At 42.9% G+C, this 14,746-nt stretch overlaps 1 protein-coding gene across 1 annotated transcript in view; it reads right to left on the bottom strand.

Moving 5' to 3' along the window:
* Nucleotides 1-1,491: 1,491 nt before the first annotated feature.
* LOC116980239 (superoxide dismutase [Cu-Zn]-like) overlaps nucleotides 1,492-14,746 on the bottom strand; it is a 35,225-nt gene continuing 21,970 nt past the window's right edge. Inside the window, exon 4 of the mRNA XM_033032293.1 lies at nucleotides 1,492-1,570. Within this exon, the coding sequence (XP_032888184.1) occupies nucleotides 1,492-1,570 (79 nt within the window). The remainder of the gene's footprint in view (nucleotides 1,571-14,746) is intronic.

The following is a 14,746-nucleotide window of genomic DNA, read 5'->3' on the forward strand; positions in this document are numbered from 1 at the left end:
GATATCTGGAGGCTGCAGCGCATCATTCGATCAGCCGAGAAGGTTGTTGGCTGCAACCTTCCCTCCATCGACGAACTGTACACTGCAAGGGCCAGGAAGAGAGCGGGTAAGATCATCTCTGACCCCTCTCACACCCTGGCCACAAAGTCAATGAAGCACTTCCCTCTGGAAAGGGACTCCAGACTGTCAAAGCTGCTACAGCCAGACTTGTGGTAAAATGAACTTGTGAGCCTCCTTGTGCTCTGGTATTTTATTTAAATCTTCACATGTTTAAATTATATTTTATTTTTAATTGTCTACTGTATATCGTGTTGTGACTTGCAAGCAAACCACCAAGGCAAATACATATTTGCCTCATAAAATGTATTCAATTCAAATGAAAACCACAAAATTCTGACAGGCTAAATATAGAGAATTGATGCATCTTCTATGGGAGGTGGTGGTCTAGAATTAGGAATCACTATTCCACATTTGGGTAAGTGATAGGATCGAATTGAGGAGGATGGGCAAGGAGAGGACTTTGGTTGCTGGTCGACCAAGGGAAGGCAAGGGGTGGAGGCCCGCAGCAGCCTGAGCCTTGCCTGAATCGGGCACCTCTCTTAATATCTGGAACGTGGACTGGACTTGGAAATGGTGCCAAATATGGCACCTCTTGCATGTGGAATCAGTAGACTATTTCTGTACAACTGCTTATGATAGTGGTATGGTGATGCTCCATTTGTAAGAACAAAATTTCACTGTGTGTTTGCACTTCGGAAATGTGACAATAAAGCACAATTGAGTTTTTGAAATTAGAGAGTAATAAACCTTGTAATTGTATTTCACAAAAGGCAGTATATTCAGCCAAGATGCTGAATATATTTAATGAGGAGATAAATAGATTTCTAGACACAATAAGCATTATCGCGTAAAGAGAAAAAACAAGGATTTGGTATAGAGATAGATTCTCGGCTATAATCATAATGAATGACAGAGTAGACTCGAGGAGCTGAATGGCTTACAACTGCTTCTAATACTGAAAAATGTTAAACCAGTTCTGCTGCATTTCTGGATCTCATGCCCAGATCTCACCACACTTTTCAACATACTCTCATTTACTGTGGTAAATAGTGATGGATAATTATTTAAATTTTATTGAAGACTATTGGCCTGTTATATGTTCAAGTAAATGTTACGTTTTACTCTTTTAATCAAAGTTAACCATTATGTGATGGTATATGGATTATGCAAAAAAGAATATAAATTTGTATTAATATGATGACAGTGTTTGAAACTAAAATAATGCACAATTCAGGCAATGCATTTTATAGTGCTGAAAGATTTGCAATATGAATGACATCTTTATAAAGACCAGTTTCTGAAATTTAATGCAAATTTGAGCGAATTGTATAATTACATGGAACAGCTTGCTTAATTTTATTATTCAGTTAATACTTGTTGAAATTATATGCCTGGTTCATTTTTTGTTAGCTATTCCAATTATACCCCAAGCTAAACCTTTTCCAGCATTTCCTCCCATGACGCTTTCGTCGTCTCCACCTTTACCCAGGTCATCTTCCTTTTCAGTAACCTTCAAGAAAGTAAAAGAGTTACTGATCATATCTGCAATTAGTAAAACAAACATTTTCAAACAATTACTAGTTAAAATAATCTCATCACTTTTAATTTACTTTTTTTCAATTTACCAATAAGAGTTTAAAATAAAATTAATTCACTTATATACAAAATACATTTTCAAATTTTCTGACGTTCTGGCATGTTAGTCATGATTTCAGGTTACCTACACATATAACAAGATAAAGGAGGAAACTGGAATTACATATTTGGCAGGAACAACAAAATTCCCAGAATGGGGCAATAAATCATTTAAGTGTCCCTGGTGCACTGAATGTAAGATCCTTTGATGGAGGTCACACACTTTGTGCACATTCAGAGTAGTCACATTTTCTCTTGGTAAACAGCTTGCTCTTCATGTGGAGGCTTGAGCACTATATGTGCAATTTAGCACCTCCAGAGTCTTCAAGAAGTCCTAGATCAATGAGCTCCAAGTACATGCTGAGCCTGATATTTTCTGAACAAATGGAAGAGGAAAAATATTCTCTTAATCAAGAGATTCTAGTACTGTGTTTCAACATGTCATTTGGAAAACATCCACAAAATAATTTGGCATGACCGAGAAGCAAAGAAATACAGGGCCACTTTTGATATTCACCTCAGGCCACTTATCCCAATGTTAACTGGCAGCTCTTGTCTGTATGTCTGGATACATTAAGCCATTTAGCAAGCAAATATCAACCAACACGTGCACACCTGTTCTACACCCAGCTGTTCAAGATTAATTTCTCCTCGACAATATACAATACTAAATAATAAACTTTAAGACAAGAGGGCAATAAATATTTTAGCCTGCTCATGTAAATGCTTGTAAGCCATTTGCCTTTGAAAATGGAGTTAGATAATCTTCAGAGTAAGATTCAATGTTATAAGTATGTTTCAGTACTAGCATAACTGAGAATATTGCCTGTGGAGAGCAACTGAATAGTGAAAAAGATCATGGGAGCTACAACTGCCCAATGAAGTCCATGAAAAATGTGTGTTTTAGTACAAAGAAAGTACAGTGCATGTAATGGCCCTTCAGCCCACAATGTCTGTGCCAAGAATAACTCTGATCTGCCTGCACATAATCCATATCCCTCCATTCCCTGCATATCCATGTGCCAATCCAAAAATCAAATGCCACTATCGTATTTGTCTCCACAACCACCTCCGGCAATGCGTTCCAGGCACTTACCACCCTCTATGTAAAAAACTTGCCCGGCACATCCTTTGGTCTTTGCCACTCTCATCTTAAAGATATATAATCTAGTGATTGACATTTCCACCTTAGAAAAGGTTCAGACTATTTACCTTATCTATGCATCCCAGAATATTATATACTTTTATCACGCCTCCCCTCGACCTCCGGTATTACAGAAAAAACATTACAATCTGTCCAACCCCTCCATGTAGATAATAACCCCTAATCTAGGCATTATTCTGATCAACGTCCTCTGCACCCTTTCCAAATTAACCACATCCTTCCTGTAATGGGGCAACTGAACTGCACACAGTATTCCAAGTGGGGCCTACCAAAGTCCTGTGAAGCTGCATCATGAATTCCTGACTGTTTGATTCAATGTCCTGACCAATGGCCTTCTTTATCACTCTATCTGCTTGTGTGGTCTGTTTAAGGGCATTATGGACTTGGGCTCCAAGATCCCCCTGTCCATCATTGGTTTAGACTTTAGAGATACATTGTGGAGACAGGCCCTTGGCCCGCCAAGTCTGTGCCGATCAACAATCACCACGTACACTAACACTATCCTAAGCATTAGGGACAATTTACAATTTTACCGAAGCCAATTAACTTATCAACCTGTGGGAGAAATCCGGAGCACCTGGAGAAAACCCACGTGGTCACAGGGAGGATGTACAAACTCCATACAGACAGCATCGTCAGGATCAAACCCGGGTTTCTGGTGGGTAAGGCAGCAGTTCTAACGCTGTTTCACTGTGCTGCCCAAATCTAATTCTGTTAAAGGTCATGCCATTAATTGTACATTTTCCTTTTACATTTGACCTCCCAAAGATGCAACACCTCATGCCTGTTCAGATTAAACTCCGTCTGCCATTTCTTTGCCCATTTTAGTAGCTGATCTAACCCACTATCAACTTTGACAGCCGTCCTCACAATCTGCGACCCCAATAATGTTGGTGTCATCTGCAAACATACTAACACATCTGTAATGATTTTAACTAATAGCATGGATCTCCTGGTTGGATTATTTAGTCAGAGGGTGGTGAATCTGTGGAATTCTTTGCCACAGAGGCTGTGGAGGCAAAGTCAGCGGATATCTTTAAGGCAGAGATAGATAGTTTCTTGATTAGTAGGTCAGAGGTTATGGGGAGATGGCTGGGGAATTGGGTTAGGAAGGTGATAGATCAGCCATGATTGAATGGCGGAGTAGACTTGATGGGCCGAATGGCCTATTTCTACTACTATCACATGATCTGATCCTATGGATGGACCTAACATTATTTTCAGAGCATGAAAATGAATGGGTCAAAATTCAACCCCCCCCCCCTCCAATTAGGCATTCTTCCTTCAACCACTTACTTTTAGTTTCATTAAAGGTTATATCAGTAAACTTAAAGTTGCTTTATTAGGTTTTTATTTTTATTTGAACAATACAGTATTTACCACCAAAGTACGTCCAATTATTGAATAATTTCCGGCCAATCGGAGGAGTCGATCGTGCATTTCAAACTTTGCAATTCCTTCAGCATTAGCTTCAATGTTACCCAGGTCACCAACATGTCTACAATCAATTAGAGATGTTAAACATGTTTAATTATTACAATGATACAACCAATAAACTGCCAGCACATTCCCAATATAGTATATTTAAAATAAAGAAATACGTGATTTGTAGATAAATGCAAGTATTCCGCTAACTCTTTGGGAGACAGGGGATCATTGTATTCCAGATGATAGGCAGCGACTGAGAGAGGTGGGAGAGGGAGGATACAAAGCATGGTAACACATTTGGAGCTCTCTACCAGAGCAACTCTGCAGTTTGACCCAGCAACACTTACTTCTCTGCAGATATGCATTTTTTCTCCATGTATATATTGAATTCCTTTTATAGTGACAGTTTTTACAACGTCTCAAGAATTTAGTCCTCAATAGTCACTAATGTGCTGACTATCGGTCAGAAGGTAATCTTACGCCTTCCACGAGCTCTTCACGAGACATTCAATGCTGTCGAAAGATATGTATTCCAGAAACAGCCTCTTGATTGACAGTTTATTTATTATAGTACCTGTAGTACAAATAGTAAAATCACTCTGAAAACTTCTTCTAGTACAAGTACATATATAGTGCAATCCAGCATATATACGTTTCAATCATACTCGTGATCATGTCGTGATCATGCTCGTGTTCATGGTTGAAAACTATATCCTCCCATAGTCTTCGCTGAATTAAACTAAAGCATCTGGGCATCTGCGCCAGAATCCTCTAGCCAAAAACAAGCCTCAGACTACGTATAAATCCCATACTTACAGGCAGATAAAATTAAAGGGAACTGGTTATAATTATAAAATATTGAGTTAAGCCCAAATGGCTACTACATACTGGCCCCTAATTGTTCTGAGTATATAACGAGGCAATTACTAATAGACATTAAAAAAGGAGCTATAACAGCTTAACATATAACAAAAAACAAAAATAACATGCATAACATATCCGCATTCAGACTTCTTTAACGATTCTTCCATCTTCATCTTCGCCTTCTAGAAGCAAGCATAACTTGGTTATTAGTTTTATTAAAACATTATTCTTAGTCTGGTCATACTGAACACACCATCGTAGCCATCCCTTGAGGTTGAGGATGATGATCTACGTTCTGTTGTTTTTATGGATCCTCAGGTGGCTTTGTAGAAGTTTTGTGTTGCTCACAGAACGAAGACGCCTGTGCGTGTGTTTACCGTGTACTTAATGTTGCACTCCAAGAAGCACACGGCCCTTCACAGATCAATCAACTAATTCCAATGGCAAGGGAACCAGGACGATTGGAGCTGATAGATCTGTTGCAGCCTTCATCTGCCTTCACAGCCGTTGAGTTCAAGATAACTTTGTCCACCTGGTCCACCGTTGAGGTCTGGTAGGTTGGATCATTAGCACCAAACCCTTAACGTCAGGCATGATACCCAGTATATAGTCCAAAACTCAAAAGTCCAAAGTTTTTACAGCATGAAACTTCTTCCTCCATGTCCAATCAGTTCATGGATATGTCGTAACAGTAATGTTGATATGTGAAAGTACTTCGAGAGAATAATAGGATGCTTAGCCTCTTCAGGCATTGCCAGTCTATTCAGGCCTCCTCCAACTCTCAGAAGTCCTTCATCCAATACCGGATCCAGCAAATTTTCTTTTGACACCATGTACTCCAGCTTCTAACGTCGATATTTCCTCTTTGTATTTCTGTCTTTGACAGAAATAAATAATCTCATTCTCTGCCATCTGAAGATCATCATGATGTAAACGCTGTACATCGTACGATGCCTTAAAAACTTGTATCTTCCCCTCAACCTTTTCTTTCAGTTTTTCAGTATCTTCTTCAAAGATACCTTCAGCAATCTCTTTCATTTTTCAAGCAAACTGCAATAACCTTGTTTTTGCTTCAAGAAACCGAGCCACCACATTCACCAGCTTCTTCCATGATGAAAAGTGGGTAATTAAGTAATTTGTGTGTTTGATGAATCTTTATTAATAACGTTCACTGTGATGTTTTGTTTAATTTCCGGATCATTAGCAGAGATTTCAAATCCCAGCTCATGCTTTGGCCATTCTCTGTCTGGCTTACTTATTGCTTAAGAACTCTCCGCTGTTAGTCCTCTAGAAGCTTCATCCGGAGGATTTTCTTTAGTGTTAACATATTTCAATTGTGAAACATTAGATAGATAGATAGATAGATAGATAGATAGAATTTATTTGCCACGCAACCAGGGTCGGTGGTATTTGGGTTGTCAGCAGCGGTACAATAATAAAGAACATGCAACCACAATAAAAATGTAACACAAACATCCACCACAGCATTCATCACTGTGGTGGAAGGCACAGAACTTGGCCAGACCTCCTCCATTTTCCCCCGTGGTCGGGACCTCCACCCTCCGCAGCCGTTGCTGCGGGCGTCCAGATGGTAAGGGACAATGTCAAAGTCAAGGTAAGTCCAGGATCGGCTCTTCCCCACCGGAGACCGCGGCTTCAGGCTGGTGTAGGCCGCAGGCCGGCGGTCGAAGATTTAAGGTTCCCGCCGCGCCGCAGCCAGAAGCACCGCAGACCGCAGGGCTGGTGGTCGAAGCTCCCCTCCAGGGGTGATGGTAAGTCCATGCTGGACCCGCGGTAGAAGTTGGCCGCGGGCCGGCAGTGATGGCTTCTTCTTCCCCCGGGTCCCCCACGAGGAATCCCGGGCTGTAGATGCCGCGCCAGCTGGAGCTGTGCAGACCGCGGCTTCAGGCTGCCCCGGGCCAGCGAAACGGAGCGCTTCACTCCAGCGAGCCCCAGCGAGGGCTCACCCGCTCCATGCCGAGAGTCCACGCTGCGCCCGCCGCTGAAGCCCCGGGCGCATCTCCGGGAAAGGCCGCGCCGATCCTTGCTGTTAGGCCACGGGGGAGGCGACCTGGAAAAAGTCGCCTCCCCGTGGAGGAGGCGGCCGAAACGGTTTCCCCCTTACCCCCCCCCCACACCACCCAACACACGAGAAACATCAAAAACATACTTTAAAACATACTAAAAAAATAAAAAAAGTTGAAAAACTAACGCGCTGCTGCCAGGGCTGCTGCCACTGCAGCAGTTAGTAGCTCCCAATACAAAAAAGATTCTGTTTGCTACAAATGTCAAGAAATGTTTGTTCTCATTGTTGAAGTATTTAAGCAACGTAGTACTATCAGTCCAGAAGATAGATTGTTCCAGTTGAAGCTGCAGTTCTTTATGCAGTATTATGTCAACTTTCACAGCTAAGACTGCGGCAGTAAGTTCCATTCTGGGCATTGTCATTTGCTTCAATGATGTGACTCTGGCCTTTTTCCATTAAGAATGCAACATGTACTTCAGTGTCATCATTTTCCAGTCTTAGAAATGAAACAGTACCAAAGCCACTTTCACACGCATCTGAAAAGTGATGCAGCTGCTCACATTTGATTTGACCAAAGTCTGTAAACTTCATACACTGGTCCACTTTAAACTCCGCGATATTGTCAAGATCCGTTAACCATCACTGAGAAGAGATTTGATTTATACTTTCATCCCATCCCAATTTTTTCTTACAGAGATCCTGCAAAATTAACCTGGCTGGCAGTGTAAATGGTGCAAGAAATCCCAAAGGGTCGTAAATGGAACCAATCACCAATGTCCCGTCTTGTACATTGTCGCTCTTGAATCGAGATTCTGAACTTGAACACATCTGATTCAACACACCTGTGCAGTCCCAGTGCTCTTTCCATTGGCAGGTCGACCAAATCCAATTCCCTAGTCTTCTTGGCTCTGTTATCTGGTGGAATGGTTTCCAATACAGCATGGCTGATGCTGATCCACTTGAAGAGCATGAATCCTCCCCTTTGGCAAAGGGAAGTCAGATGTTTTACCATCAGAATTGCTTCCTGCTCCATAGACATGGATTTTAAACAATCATCTACATAGAAATTGTTCTTCACAGTATTTCTCACTTCTTCTGGAAAGTGAGCTTTATTTTCCTCTGCAGTCTTTCTTAATGTGAAATTTGCACAACTAGGCGATGACACTGCTCCAAAGAGATGTACCATCATCTGGTATTCAACAAGATCTTGTTGTGCACCACCAGCGGGCCATCACAGGAATCGTAAGTAGTCAATATGCTTTTCTGATACATTGACTTGATGAAACATTGCTTTAATATCAACCAGCAAAGCAATTGGTTCTTGCCTGAATTTAATAAGAACTCCAATGAGTGAGTTGGTAAGGTCTGGACCTTGCAGTAGTTGACAGTTAAGTGATGTTCCTTTGAAGACTGCAGCACAGTCAAAGACCACCCTCAGGGTCCCTTTCATGGAGTGATACACCCCATGATGAGGAATATATCAAAGCTCTCCAACACTTCGATTTAACTGGTTTGTTGGTACCTTTCGGTATAATCATTGTCAATCATGTCCTTTAGGAAAGATGTATATTCCTCATGAAATTTCATATTCTTGCCAACCTTGCCTTTCAGATTTTGGGTGCATTGTTCTGCCATGCGATGATTATTTGGCAGACTAACGCTTTCTTGCTTGAAAGGTAAGTCTAGACAGTAGTGTCCTTCTATCATATTTACTGAGTGGTTCATAATATCCCAAAATTTTTATTTTTCTCTGGACATTTCTTCCAATTCCTTACCGGTACTTTCACTGAAGTCATGATTGTATTGCTTGATTAACAGCTCTTCTAATTTAACAGTAGATATTTGATTAACAGCAGCAGCAGGGTGGTTCTTCTGGTTCCTGCTTTCGTTGTTCCTTCTCAAGGAGCCGTGGATAACCCATCCGAGTAGGGTTCTCACAGCGAATGGTCCGTCCCCTTTATTCTCTATTATCCCCTTGACTGCTGATAATCTCTTTAGGTTCCAATGCCTTTGAAGCATTTGTTCCAATAAGTAGGTCGATACCATAACATTTTAGGTATTTTGACATCCTTCAAGTAAGGCCATCCTTTCAAGTCCTCTTGAATTTGATGAGAAACAGGCATGGTCTGATTTGTAAACACCTCAGTTATTCGTATAAAATTATCTTCATTCAGGCTAGATATTTCCATACGTGTAATGTGATGACTAACGCACTCTTTCTTTCATTCATGCTACGTAATAGAATCTTAACCTTTTCTCCTGTAATGTCCATCCTTCTCATCAAGCTTTCTGTGCAAAAGGTAGTTGAGCTCCCATGATTCAAAGATGCATGTTTGCAACGCTGTATTCGTCTTGCTGTTCCTTACCTGTACTGGTAAGATGGAGAAAATACAGGTCTCTACCGCGGCCCCAATATGCGCATTTATCTGAAGTGAGCTCCAACAGCATAATTCGTCGCTGGCTTCGCCTGCTGTTCTATTTGCTCCGGCTTCTTTTCTGTCTTCCTCTGTTCAGTGTGAAGTAATCCAGGATGATCCTGTTTAATTATAGCAAGCTATAGGACTCTTGCAGTCTTTAACCACGTGTCCTTGCTTCAAACATCCAAAACAGATTCCCTTCTCCTTTAAGAAATCCACCTTTTCTTTATATTCCTTCTTCTTGAAATTTAGACACAACTTTATGGGGTGACCAGCTCTATCACACCACAAACAAAACCCTTGTGGCTTAACAGTAGATGTATCTCCTTTTGTTTCTTCAGGTATTACAGCGGAAGCAAAACTAATTCCCTTAGGTCCTGGTCTTCCTCTTGTTTTAGTAAAGGTAGAACCTTTGACAGTTGCTGATTTAGGATCTTGAATATCCCCATGACGTAGACTTGGCATAAATCGTACTTCCCTTTCTATGAAATTCACCAGATCAGGAAACATGGCTTCTCGCTTCTCATCTTCCCGTATCTGGCCTGCCTTGTCCCTCCACTTCCCTCGAAGCCTAAAGGGCAGTTTATGAATAAGTCTTCATAGTATTAACTATATTCATTTCTTCCATATGGTTGAGTTTGCTCATCAACAATCTCTAAGAAACATCGCAAACTCAGGCAATCCCTCCACATCTTCCGCCTTGATAACTGACCAGGCAAAGGCCTTCTTCATGTATGCATTAGCAATCTTCTGTTCGTTACCGAAATATTCTCAGAGCCCTTGCTCATTGATAGTCCTCCTTTTCAGGCAAGTGCAGACAACTAGTAACAAGCTGCCTTGCGCACTCGCCTGTGTTTTGTTCAAGAAAGTTTAAGCGATCTCCCGGATCAGTAGTTTTCATTTCCACTCCTTCCCGAAACCATTTTATGAAAGTTTCATAATGCAAAGGATCACCATCATATGTAGGAATTTCTTTTGTAGGTAAGGTGGAAAGGATATTTTGTTGAGCAACAAGCTCGCTGATTTTCGTTTGATTTTGCACCAATTCAAATAATTCACTTCGAGATCCCTGGTTGGGAACAAATGAATGATAATCAGGCATCTGTGAATGTTGCTGTCTTGAATAAGCTTCGTCACGAGCACCATGGCTAGTTATCCGTCCCTGGCTGGGAACAAATAAATGATAATTAGGCATCTGCCGGTTGGCTTGCTTGAGCCTGCATATCAGGCCCCCGAATGGGATGCTGAAATGAAGTTTTGTTAAGCGCCCACCCCCTGGCTTCTAGCTCTGGGCCACGAAGCCAGAGTGGCTCTGATTGTGGGTACGATTTAGGTGCTGCTTCCTTTCCTGTTAAGGAACCTTTCTTCTGAGATACACTTGAGCCACATCTTGATCGCCGACTCTCCAATGCCTCTTTCTTCATTGCGGCTACTTCCAACTTCATGGCCATTTCCAGCCGTTCCTTCTTTCTCTTCAGCTGTTCTTCATGTTCCTCAGCCTCTCTATTCAACTGCCTTTCTCGTTCTTCAGCTTCTCTCTTAAACTGCCTTTCTCGCTCTTCAGCATCTCTCTTAAACTGCCTTTTCTGCTCCTCAATCTCATGTTTTTTTTCCAAGGCGGCAGTTTCTATCGAGAGAGCAGCAAGTTCAGCTTCGGCTTTCATTTGAGACTCTTGAGATTGAAACTGGCTACAGAACCAGACTTATGTCTTGATCCTCGTGTAGAGACGTTTGAGATACTATCTTGTGGTGTTATAGAAACATAGAAACATAGAAATTAGGTGCAGGAGTAGGCCATTCGGCCCTTCGAGCCTGCACCGCCATTCAATATGATCATGGCTGATCATCCAACTCAGTATCCCGTACCTGCCTTCTCTCCATACCCTCTGATCCCCTTAGCCACAAGGGCCACATTTAACTCCCTCTTAAATATAGCCAATGAACTGGCCTCAACTACCCTCTGTGGCAGAGAGTTCCAGAGATTCACCACTCTCTGTGTGAAAAAAGTTTTTCTCATCTCAGTTTTAAAGGATTTCCCCCTTATCCTTAAGCTGTGACCCCTTGTCCTGGACTTCCCCAACATCGGGAACAATCTTCCTGCATCTAGCCTGTCCAACCCCTTAAGAATTTTGTAAGTTTCTATAAGATCCCCTCTCAATCTCCTAAATTCTAGAGAGTATAAACCAAGTCTATCCAGTCTTTCTTCATAAGACAGTCCTGACATCCCAGGAATCAGTCTGGTGAACCTTCTCTGCACTCCCTCTATGGCAATAATGTCCTTCCTCAGATTTGGAGACCAAAACTGTACGCAATACTCCAGGTGTGGTCTCACCAAGACCCTGTACAACTGCAGTAGAACCTCCCTGCTCCTATCCTCAAATCCTTTTGCTATGAAAGCTAACATACCATTCACTTTCTTCACTGCCTGCTGCACCTGCATGCCTACTTTCAATGACTGGTGTACCATGACACCCAGGTCTCGCTGCATCTCCCCTTTTCCTAATCGGCCACCATTTAGATAATAGTCTGCTTTCCTGTTTTTGCCACCAAAATGGATAACCTCACATTTATCCACATTATACTGCATCTGCCAAACATTTGCCCACTCACCCAGTCTATCCAAGTCACCTTGCAGTCTCCTAGCATCCTCCTCACAGCTAACACTGCCCCCCAGCTTAGTGTCATCCGCAAACTTGGAGATATTGCCTTCAATTCCCTCATCCAGATCATTAATATATATTGTAAATAGCTGGGGTCCCAGCACTGAGCCTTGCGGTACCCCACTAGTCACTGCCCGCCATTGTGAAAAGGACCCGTTTACTCCTACTCTTTGCTTCCTGTTTGCCAGCCAGTTCTCTATCCACATCAATACTGAACCCCCAATGCCATGTGCTTTAAGTTTGTATACTAATCTCTTATGTGGGACCTTGTCGAAAGCCTTCTGGAAGTCTAGATACACCACATCCACTGGTTCTCCCCTATCCACGCTACTAGTTACATCCTCGAAAAATTCTATAAGATTCGTTAGACATGATTTACCTTTCGTAAATCCATGCTGAATTTGTCCAATGATTTCACCACTTTCCAAATGTGCTACTATCCCATCTTTAATAACTGACTAGCAGTTTCCCCACTACCGATGTTAGACTAACTGGTCTGTAATTCCCCGTTTTCTCTCTCCCTCCCTTCTTAAAAATTGGGGTTACGTTTGCTACCCGCCAATCCTCAGGAACTACTCCAGAATCTAAAGAGTTTTGAAAGATTATTACTAATGCATCCACTATTTCTGGAGCTACTTCCTTAAGTACTCTGGGATGCAGCCTATCTGGCCCTGGGGATTTATCGGCCTTTAATCCATTCAATTTACCCAACACCACTTCCCGACTAACCTGGATTTCACTCAATTCCTCCAACTCCTTTGACCCGCGGTCCCCTGCTATTTCCGGCAGATTATTTATGTCTTATTTCTTCTTCAATTTGGATACCTTGTTGCGTAGCATCTGCTATAGCACACGCGGTCCTTTGATCAACTTCAGCTAACCATCTCTTCGCATCTTCCATAAAATCATCAAATCTCTCCACCTTCTGGCTCCTCTTCGTACTCACCTGTCCGTAGCCCCATGGGTTAATCCTCTCCGGCTGACTGCCAGGACGTTTCTTCAATAGTTGAGCATAAATCCATAACAATCGTTCATTCTGGTGCAGTGTTCCATAAACACCCGAAAGAATCCAAAACAAAACTGGACTTTCAGAAAACATCCAATTATTTTCAAGGTCACAGCTTTCCTTTTGATGGCTTATCTTCATATTAAGGTAAACAAGCTTCTGTCGCTGTTTCTGCAGGTTTTAGCAGCTTAAACTTCTAGTATATCTCACAGATTTTATGTTTTCCCTTTTTTAATCACTTTAAATTGCGATAAATCAGTCGAACCTTTCACAGCATCGCGTTAAGAAGCTATTCGAATTAAAGCGTTCCAGCTTTCAAATTTACAGTATAGTACAACAGCTGGTCATTACTCATGATTGCACAATCAGTGAAGTTTTCAATCTTCAGATAAGTCGAGTGGCTGTGTCAATTAACCTACCGGCGGGTAGGCTCTAAACCGGGTCAAGCTACAATCTGTGGCAGAGATTTTGCTTCTTCAGCTCCACTTCTACGGAACCAATTCTTCAGGCAGTAATCTCTCACAGAGATCCAGCCCAATCTACTTGTCCCTCTTCTATGGGACCAATCTTCTACTTCCTGGCAGTATAGTAGTTTTCAACTCTAATTTTACTTCGGAGTCACGTGAGTGACTACGTGAAGAGCCCGTCAGCCCGCATGCGCGTCATTACGTCTAACGCATGGTGCTCTGACTGGCTGGTAGGCGCGTCGCTCCACCAGCGGTAAGTTTTAAAAGACCTCCAGGTAAGTTCTTGAACTTAGTCTGCGGTCGTTTTGTCTTCTGTTCTTGTTGCAGCTTCAAGAACTGACTAGTATGGATAAGGCGAGGGTGAAGTCTCGACGGGCTGCAGGGAGAACCGCTTCGGAAGACCGCGGGAGTGCGGTCAGCGGGCAGCAGTCCGTTTCACCATCGCGGTCGCCGACAGCACAGCCAGCGACTTCGGGCTCGGTGCCCATGGAGAGCACTGTGGCTACCCCGCAGGTCGGGAAGGCCAAGTCCAACAGGCCGGTTGACTCGGATGAGTCCGGCCGGGAGGGTTTGCCTCCTCCAGTGGGGAGCGTTGTCGGAAGCCTTTCTCCTCGGTCGGGAGTCATATCAGAGCGGGTCTCGGGGACCCACAGCAGCGCCTGGTGCAGGGCTGCATTATGTCTCCCCATCCGAGGATGGGAGTGTAGACCACCAGTCCTGGGCGGACTCGCATTGCACTGAGATGTGGGGGGAACGTTCGATACTTGACCCGCGAGAAGCGGAGGTGCCAACCATGGTCTCCAAGTTCGCAATGCCGTCGCTGGTTGGGGAGCCGCTGGACGAAGAGCTGGCGGCCAGCATTAATTACCTCGCTTCCCACCAGCTTCAAGAGCAGATGATGATGGAGACAGCCATTAGGTACCACTCTCCCAGCAACTGCCCCTCCCTCAAGGTACCGGCGGTGAACAGTTCCATCTGGAGCTACATTGGTGGTGGCATCAAGGCCCAAGAGGTCAAA

Source organism: Amblyraja radiata, chromosome 14 (genome assembly GCF_010909765.2).
Source record: "Amblyraja radiata isolate CabotCenter1 chromosome 14, sAmbRad1.1.pri, whole genome shotgun sequence".
Classification (NCBI taxonomy): domain Eukaryota; kingdom Metazoa; phylum Chordata; class Chondrichthyes; order Rajiformes; family Rajidae; genus Amblyraja; species Amblyraja radiata.